The sequence below is a fragment of the Galeopterus variegatus genome, unplaced genomic scaffold (genome assembly GCF_000696425.1).
Source record: "Galeopterus variegatus unplaced genomic scaffold, G_variegatus-3.0.2 Scaffold243, whole genome shotgun sequence".
Taxonomy (NCBI): Eukaryota; Metazoa; Chordata; class Mammalia; order Dermoptera; family Cynocephalidae; genus Galeopterus; species Galeopterus variegatus.
Genome location: NW_007726354.1, coordinates 799,599 through 809,521, shown reverse-complemented (window position 1 = coordinate 809,521; position 9,923 = coordinate 799,599). Strand labels below are relative to the sequence as shown.

At 41.5% G+C, this 9,923-nt stretch overlaps 1 protein-coding gene across 1 annotated transcript; it reads right to left on the bottom strand.

Annotated features, from left to right (window-relative positions):
• Window positions 1–470: 470 nt before the first annotated feature.
• Window positions 471–9,628, bottom strand: KPNA2 (karyopherin alpha 2 (RAG cohort 1, importin alpha 1)). Its single transcript, XM_008566472.1, is given in 11 exon segments — window positions 471–539; window positions 1,177–1,326; window positions 2,966–3,148; window positions 3,398–3,631; window positions 3,852–4,115; window positions 4,214–4,308; window positions 4,567–4,835; window positions 6,076–6,164; window positions 7,733–7,870; window positions 8,078–8,175; window positions 9,492–9,628. Coding segments are annotated over 10 exon segments (1,566 nt in total). The 5' UTR covers window positions 8,153–8,175; window positions 9,492–9,628.
• Between the last annotated feature and the right edge of the window lie 295 nt (window positions 9,629–9,923).

Sequence of the window (9,923 nt, the reverse complement as noted above, 5' to 3'; positions counted from 1 at the left end):
CTTTTTATCAACATGTCTATTACACTAGTCCCTCTGAAGCCATTAAGCTCCCCCTATCTTAAAGCAAAAACCTAGGGTGTCAAGTTTTACTTCTATATTATCTTTTCTCAAACTGAAGACTTCTGGATCTGGTATCCAAAAGGGACTCAAGCTGGGGAAAGGAAGAGAGGAGCAAGAAGTAGGTGGGAGAGGGCAGTCTGTAGAGCCACAGTTTTGTTACTTCTCTTCCACCTCCCTTTTATAGGAGCCTTTGTACACAAACAGCTGAGAAAGTGACCAAGGTCTCCATGCAAAATGCCCTACATTTGTAAGGACCACGAGGTTTCGTGTTCCCCACATTAGCTGTGGGAAGTGCTTCAACTAAGCATGAGCCAGTGTTCTCTAGTTCTGCACCCAACAAGATAAGCACTAAACACTGTTCCATGATGGGAACTTTAAAATCCTGTTATCTGCAACAGGCAAACTGCATTTTATGTGTCCTGAACTTGGAAGGTATAGCCTTCAGAGGTAGTTTCTGGCACATTTTGATCTTCCTCTTCCTAAAAATATTTAAAAACAATAATATAATTCCATAAATATGGCACATTTCTAAATAGCAGCCTGCCTAGAAGTCTATATTTACTCTTAAGGTCTTCATTTGTATATTTCATCTTTAATCTTATACCGTATTCTACTATTTGACATAGGGAGGGAGGGCTTGCTGAAACTTGGCGAGTTTGTGAATGCCTGAATTAAGGAATGCTACTACAGTAACAGAAAAATAAGTTGAGATTTTTCTTCTACATCTATCACTTTTCAGTTGGCAAAGGAAAAGACTGTTTACTAAGCCCAGAGTTTGGTCGTGGGGCTGCCCACCTCTCCATCAACTCCTACAATGACATCCACAGACTTATTCAAGATACTCTAAGATTCCCAAGGCTGTTCATTTAAAAGTAAACTGGTGACTTCTAAAATCGCAGGTTAAAAAGATCTGTATTATCATCAAGCCACACATTAGAGGAACAAATAAGTACATCATGTCCTACGTACACTGACATTTTGCTATAGTTTAACAAGGGTACAGGGCCCATTTTTAAAAATATTAGGGGAAAAAAAAAAGATGGAAAAAAACCTTTTGCATTTGACCTTACATGTGTGTTTTCCAAGTTGCTGTTAATATCACCATCCATTACTCACCTCTACAGAGAAATACTTCTCAATCAAGTTTAATGAAGCCTTGTATACAGACTCATTTTCATGGTTTTGTAGAGCTTCAATTTTGTCCAAGCCTCCACATTCTTCAATCATTATACTAAGTTTCTCAGTTTCACCTAGTTTCTCAGCAGCCTAAAAAAAAAAAATTCCAAGTTTACTAGCCTACACTCTGAATTTTCTATTTTAATGAAGAAAATATATCCATAATATGAGTATTAATATGTATCAGACAGAAATAAGCACTTAGTTCCACTTTACATTCTTTTTGAAACTCAAAGTGATCAGATCTATACCTCCCCTTAGCAACTACTCTTCAACTATAGCTTTCAGCCACAGAGATCTTCGAATAGCTTTCAACTTTTTCTGTGCATCAAAATCATCTGAGCAACTTTAAAAATAACACTACATTCAGGTTCAATTTGTCTGCTATGGGAACAGGGAATTATAATCTTGTAAAAGCATCTTAGATAATCCCAAAGTGTAGGCAAGGTAGAGAACCATTGTCTAAGGGTAAAGATGGCCTATGGGGTGCTAAAAACAAATTTCCCTGACTGGGGGCCAAGCCCGTGGCGCACTCGGTAGAGTGCGGTGCTGGGAACGCAGCAGCGCTCCCGCTGCGGGTTCGGATCCTATATAGGGATGGCCGGTGGTGCGCTCACTGGCTGAGCGCTGGGCGGCTGGTCTCAAAAAGGACAAAAAAAAAAAAAAATTTCCCTGACTGGGATATTTGTTAATATTATTAAATATTTATTAGGTATAAGAATGGTATGCAGTGTTAAAACACCAAGGTCAAAGGCTTAGATCCCTATACTCGCCAGCCAACCCCCCACCATTCCCCCCCCCCAAAAGAATGCTATGTATGGAGGTTAGATTTTTTTTTTTTAACGCCCTCAACTTTTAGGAGATACATAAATATTTACACATGAAATAACTGATTTGCTTCAAAATAACTTAGGGGATTAGGTGAGAAGAAGTAGGAAAATTGGCCACATAGCGACAATTTACACATGGTAATAGAAACACCAGTGTTCATTAACCCAGACTCAACTTCTTTATGTAAAAATTTCCAGAATCAGAAGTTTAAAAGTTGATGAGTAGGGCTTATCTACCATCGATCACTATGACAAAATGCCATAAGCTGGCAAGCTTGGATCAACTGAGGATGGAACCACAAGAAAAATTAGATAGCTCATTCAACTTTCATTTCACCAGGGGCTAGCAGTTAGCTTAGGTGGTTAGAACGCAGTTTTTTTTTTTTTTTTTTTTAAAGATGACCGGTAAGGGGATCTTAACCCTTGACTTGGTGTTGTCAGCACCACGCTCAGCCAGTGAGCGAACCGGCCATCCCTATGTGGGATCCGAACCTGGGGCCTTGGTGTTATTAGCACCGCACTCTACCGAGTGAGCCACGGGCCGGCCCTAGAACGCAGTTTTGTAAAACCAAGCAAGGTCAAGGGTTCAGATCCCCATACTGGCCAACCACAAAAAAACAAACAAAACAAATTTAATTTCACCAGAATTCAGTATGAACTTGGGGTATTAAAAGATCACTGACAAAATAAATAGGTATGAATAGTCACCACATAAGGACTTGACTTTGATTCAGGTCATGTCATCCACTTAATTCCTTTATCTCTCTTATAATCCCTGTCACATCTTTATCAAGAGCGTGGCCCACGTAAACAGGCTGATTCTGTGGCCTACTAATGACTAAATAGTAAACTGATTATCAAGCCCATATTCAAACAAATGCCACCCTGTTAGGACTTACCTGAAAGATATTTAAAATGGCATCCAGAATAACCAGAATAATTTTGATATCTTTCACAGTTAAGAGGTTCATCAACGGTTCTATTATGCCACAATGAACGAGGTATACAATCTGTTCAACTGTTCCACCACTTGTATAGTTGGTCACAGCCCATACGGCTTCCTTTTGTGTCTTAAAGTCTGCCTAATTAACATAAGGAAATGGTTTTATTTCAGAATAGTTGTATGAATAAGATTCCAAAAGTGCTGATTTACAAAAACAGTGACTAAAACTGGCAACTGGTTCTATCCAACCTTAAGTGAAACGGGTTACAAGCTACTACTGAGCAAAGGACTTTAAGTAGAAGCCAATATTGCACATTAAGAATCTTATCAAGCACAGCTTGTCTGTAAATACTAACAATCACTTGATTAAATCCTAAGACTTCATTACCTTGGAGAGGACACTGACAAGGAATGGGACTAATCCATGATTCACAACTTGCTGTATCTGGTCCTGACGGCCAGCTGTGATGTTTGACATTGTCCATGTAGCTTCCTTTTGAATATTAGTTTTAGGGTTAGTTAGCAGGCTGGGAAAGATGGCAAGTGCTCCTGCATCTATCACAACCTGAGTCTGTTCATCTGTTCCAGTAACAATATTCCCTATGGCTCTTAGTGCAGGAGTCTGAAAAAGAAAAAAAAATATTGATGTTGGCAGCCACCTCTTTTTCTCCAGCACTGCTCAAAAATTCTATACCCTAAAAGTTTATAAAAACTTTATACCATCTTACCTAAAAGACAAGTAAGAGGCCCATCATGGCCTGAAATAGGCAATATTTCAATATCGTTATCAATTGATTATACTCCTTGTACTTTATATTCCAATCTAAAATTTAACAGCTTACCACAATTGGCAATTCAGTAGCTCCTAGAAGCTTCACAAGTTGGGGCACAACTCCTGTTTTCACAACCATCTCAATCCGTTCATTTGGACCATCGGTAAGGTAAGAAATAGCCCATCATGTATCTGCTAATACTTCTGGATCATCATGATGCAGGAGACGAACTAGAGTGGGAAGAATCTGCTCAACAGCATCTAATGGTGGTGCAGGATTCTTGTTGCGACAAAGGTTTGAAAGAGTCCAGGTAAGATTACGTAGGTAACCACACTGGGGGACAAGAAAAAACCAATGATGTGAGGTCCTGTCTTCTGAGGAGGTGGGGAAAATTAGAATCAAGAAGTGAATAACTTAAGTTAGTAACTTACTGCTAAAGATGACATATCAGGAACTGCAAGAAGAGCCAACAGTGGGTCGACTGCACCATACTTGATAACCAAGTCTCGGAAAACTGAGCCATCACCTAAAAGAAAGCAAGATTAATCCTATCTATTTGTCCAGCACCATCAATGTTCAGTGACTAAATGCACCAGCAGAAATTCCCTAACTTACTTAGATGCCTCTGGTGCCTTTTTTAGATTCCACTTTCATCCCTAACAAGGGCCTGAAGCAAGCTCAAAAAAAAGTGAAACACAAAGGTCACCATTACCTATAACAAGGCCCTTCTTCTCCCAACCTTACTACGATTTGATTGATATTTAATCAAAAGAACTGTAAGTACCTGCAATGTTTCCTAGAGCCCATACAGCTTGTTCACTGATGTGAGCATGCGGAGATGCCAACAGGGAAATGAATGCTGGGATAGCACCTCCATCCACCACAGCCTTGGTCTGTTCTGATGTCCCAGAAGCAATGTTAGTGAGCGCCCATGCCGATTCAAACTGAATGGGACTACAATCCGTTCTGCCCAAGAAGGACACAAATTTTGGAATCAAACCAGCCCGGATAATATTGTCAATGGGGGGCTGTTTCTCCCTAGAAAGCAGTTTCCTAAGTGGAAACAAAAAGAGAAAGAAAAGTCGGTGATTAACAAAGAAATCTGTGTGAAAAGCAATATAAAATGCAATTAAGAGTTTAGACCTTTAGACAACCTCTTAAGTTAAGCACTAAATGCTGAGACAATCCTGGAACTTAAAAGAAGCTGAACAGATTACTTGCAAGGTGCTATATATGTGGTATGATTAACTATTTTTTTCTGAAAATTGAAGTATTACCAGCAATGTAGACAGCCCTCCTCTCTCCATCCCTGCAAAAACCTACTATAGATCTTGTCACTTTTCTGTTGCTGTTGTTATTGCTGTTTCTGTTTTTGTTTTTTGGTGGCTGGCTGGTGCGGGATCTGAATCTTTTTACCTTGGTGTCATAACACCATGCTCTAACCAAATGAGCCAACCCAACTGGCCAGCCTCTTGTCACTTTTTAAAAAACTTCTGACCTGACAGGCTTATGCTCTCATTGTTAATTTGTGTTTCCCTGGCTGCTGGTGAGGTTAAACATCTTTTACACGATCATTTGCAATTTGGATTTTTTTTTTTTTTTTTTTGCCCATTGTCAAGCTATAGAAATTATTAATCCTTCCTGTTATGGATATCACAAATATTTACAAATGGTGGGAGGTAAACATCTAAATATATATATTTTCTAAATGGACCTACCAACTCTAATTGAGTATTTCCCTGCCAGTGAGGTGAAATGCCTTTTTGATAAAAACTTTATTATTTTTCTTTTTTTTTTTTGGTCTTTTTCCATGTCCGGCAACGGATCGCAACCCTCAGTGTCGCCCCCGTACCGGACCAGGACCGGCAACGGGATCGCAACCCTTGGTGTTGCCCCCGTGCCTCACTCAGCCAGTGAGCGGGAACCGGTCTGTATGTGGGATCCGAACCCTCGGCGGGAGCGCCATCGTGCTTCCCAAGCGGCGCACTAGCGCAGTGCGCCACCGGGCCGGCCCAAAAACTTTATTATTTTTCTTAAAAAAATACACCAAAAGGTAAACAGTGATTATCACTGGGGGTGGGGTTTTAGGCGATTATAAAAAATATAGTTAAAGTTTCATCTAAGGGGAGATTTTAATATGTCAGGCCTATGAAAAAGAAAAAAAATTTTTTTTAATTAAAAAAAAAAAAAATAGGCCTATGGCTGCCTTAACCTTTACACTTTACTCGCACCATATGTCTGTCCCCTTCCTGCTGAAAAAATCTAAAAAGGCAAATTAGCAGACAAGACTTACCTAGCAGCTTGAGTAGCTTGGAGCTGGTTTTCCAAATTGTTGCTATTTATGCCTTTGACAATGTCCTCAACAGACCAATTTACAGTGCCCTAAAAGAAAAATTATCATTTTTAAGATTAAATACAAACAATAAGATCCATGCTTGTCACTGTAAAGACATTTTTTAGGTTTACAGTCAGTTACTAAAAGGTTAACCCAATATTTAATTTTGCCTGTTAAATATTCAATGTTTTATAAGTAGAACAGTTTCCAAATTTGGTGTCATGACTCACTGGAGTCTCAAGTTATGGAGTATTCAAGAATTTATCACTAAAAAAGGTAGCTGTGAACCATTTAAAAAATGAACAGAGCACACTGAAGGTTATTCCTACATCAGTCTCAATCACTTGCACTCAGATATGCTTTAGGGGAGAAAGAGATAATAAAGTTATAGGCAGTGTGCTAGGGATTTTCATACCTAAGGTTGTAAGTCTATGCATTTCCATGGTAGAGTGCTGCAAACATAAATGCTGTATGTTGTGAATCACAGTAGAGAGGTTTGGGAACCAGTCTTACCTTAATTCAAAAAGACAGTCTCCATTTCTCACTAGGAGTTTACAACCTAACAGAAAATTTGACAAGCAGATAAATGCCATATAACAAACGGTATATATGTGCAGTGTTATACAGCATTTACTCTCCATTTTTGGTGCAGAACTAGGGACCTACAGAGAAGGGAGTGTCTTTCCTGCTAGGCAGACCAAAGAGTGCTATAAGAAGAAGACTTGAGGGCCGAGCCCGTGGCGCACTCGGGAGGGTGCGGCACTGGGAATGCAGCGGCGCTCCCGCCGAGGGTTCGGATCCTATATAGGGATGACCGGTGCCGCTCACAGCGCTCACTGGTTGAGCGTGGTGTGGCCGGTCTCAAAAAGGACAAAAAAAAAAAAGAAGACTTGAAAATTATTACTCTACAAAGAGCACATACACAGCATTGAATGGAAAAAAAAAAAAAAGGTAAATGTGGAGTGGTAAATATAGGAAAGCATAATGTGGGAAAAACAAGATGTAGGAAAATGCCAAGTATCTTTGAAAGATGAAAGAGATAAATGTGAAAATCTCAGATGGGTCTAATTTATGGAAGGCCTTCATGGAGTATGGATGTTAAGCAGAGAAAGAATATGTCTGAGGCTGTACTTTAGGGAAAATTTTAGGAAAATTATGTGCATATTAGGAATATAGTATATGGCACAGAATGAAGGGAAAGATAAATTAGGAGGCTACTGTAAATATTTCAGGAGGAAAAAGACCTGAACAAAGCTGGTAACAAAAACAAAAAATAGACATCACCAAAAAAAAAAAGGCAGAAATAAGCCAGGAAGTGGTTGGTTCTGGACACATTAACTTTCAGTTAACATTGGACTGGTCAGGTCAGATCAAGGTACACAGCTAGTGTAGAAATGCAGAGAAACCTAAAAAGACGTTGGAGTCAGCTTCAGTAGATTATGGAAGGTGGGCAGAAAAGAACACAACCCATCAGAATTACTAATTGAGAGTAGAAAAGAAGATCGTCACAGATTTGATAGTTAAAATCATAAGACCAAGAATATTTTAAATTTCTAAGAAAAGCACATATTGATTTTCCAGGTTTACCATAATTCATAAACTAAGTTATATTTACCTGGTTGTTGCGGTTTTCCTGCAGTGGAGATGTAGCATCGTCAGGAAACGAGCTTACATTTCTCCTTTTTAGCATCTGGTCATCCTTCTTAGCTTTCCTCAGCTCCACATTAACTTCTATTCGGCGCCGCCTCATTTCCTTGAGAAAAGATAAATTGTTTCACCTATCCCATCAGTTTTTGTTGCCGAGTGAGGGCATTTAAAAAAAAAAAATCCCTCAAAAATTTTGCCCTTGCTTAAATATCTTCCCATTTTAAAAAATACCACGGGACCCTGTACCAGCCAGCCACCAAAAAGAAAAAAAAAAAAAAAAAAATACCACAGGGAAGCAGCAGAAGGTACTCACTGTACTGTCTTTTCCCTTGTTCTTGAATCTGTTAAGACGGGCAGCTGGTGAATTAGCATTCTCATTGGTGGACATGGTTATGAGACAAAGGAAGAAAGCTGGGGGGAGAAAAAAAAGTCCCTTTTGTCATTCTCCTTTGTCAACAACAAGAGCACTAAATAAGAATAGAATTATGAAGAATGTATTGAATCTGCACCTCTATACATTAGAAGAGGAACACTTCACTATGAAATACTTTTGGCCAAAGGATCATTGTCCCCTCCCCTCTGAAGTGCTGAGACTTCCTGAAGCAGCACTGTCATCAGAAATACAAAGCAAGCCATACAATCTTAAATGTTCCAATAGCCACATTAAAAATAAAAGGCCATAAAGAAGCAAGCGAAATTAATTTTAATAACGTATCTCATTTAACCCAACATATCCAAAATAGTACCATTTCAACATCATCAATATGAACAAAGTATTGAGATATTTTACATCCTTTTTTCATGTCCTTGAAACCAAGTGTGTACTTTGAGTTTACACCATATCTCAATTCCGTCTAGCCACTTTTTAAGTGCTCAATAGCCACATGCGTCTGGCGACCACCGTATGGAAAAGTGTACAACTGTGGGCTCTAGAGTCCACAATAGTTACTGAAGACAAAGTAGCGGAACCCAGTTAACTCACAGTTTACGCTTATGGCCCAGGGCAGTAAATTCAGATCCTCTGGGGTCTCTCCCTACTTTACTGCCTTCAACTGGCCAAAATAACTTCATTCTCCACACTTGACAGTTAAATAAAAATTTGGTTCATCGTTACATTACGGAGCCCTCCGTTAATATTCCTCATCAACCCTGAAAACTTGCTACGCGGTTCTGCAACTTCAGCACCTGACACACATTTTCACATCCAGAGGCTTCGATTAGAATGACATCAGCTGTGCATCATTCAGACCCCGTGAGTAAGAGCGGTCTCCGAACGGTGACGAAAGCCGAAGCCCTCCTTACAATTTGCTATTTTTAATTCCATCATGCTCGTCTACAACAACGTGACACAACCGGCCCAGGGCCTACGTGGTATTGAGAGATCGTTCTCCCAACTGCCACCTCCAGCTCCAGCCCCATCACCTGCTCCCCGCCCGGGGAAGATGCAGCGGGGAACAGGTGAAGGAGGCCAGAGCCGCGGCAGCCCGTCCCAGGACAGTCACCATCGGGCGTGTCCGGGCCGCGACGCGCTAATGTTTTCGCTGCAGATCACAGAGCCTCGGCGCCCTACAGCCCCAGCCCCCGCACTGCAAAACTAAGCCGCCCAGTCAACGAACGACGCCCCGAGGCCTCGTCAACGAGGAAGGCCCAAGCCAGGCCCAGCGTGTACCCGCGGCCTCCGCTCCCGTCATCCACAAGCCAAGCGCGGCCCGTGGACCATCCGTTACCGCTCGGCCGGGCTTCGGTGTGAGTCCGTACCCGCACAGCAGGCTCAGGTTTCCACAGGAGGCGGTGCGGGGCCCCCGGACGGCGGGACAGCTGCGCTCCAAACGACCACCACAGCTCAGCTGGAAGACAGTGTGCCTCGTGCAGCTGGCCGGCGCGATTTAAATTTCCCGGTGACTCCGCAATCCGATTGGCTGGTTCGAGCCTAAGCTGCGCGTTCATTGGTGGATTTGAAAAACCCGTTAAAAAAAAAAAACCCGTTAGTGAGGGAGGGTGTCAGAAGGCTTAGAAGAAGGAAAAGATAGCATCGCGAGAAGAGGGCGTGGCCTGGCGATCCCAGAGTGCCTTGCGGGCCGGAGTAGGAAGACTCCAGATCCCGGCATGCAGCGCGAAGGGGCGGTTCCCGCCTGGCCCGACCCAGGGGCTCCCTCCGC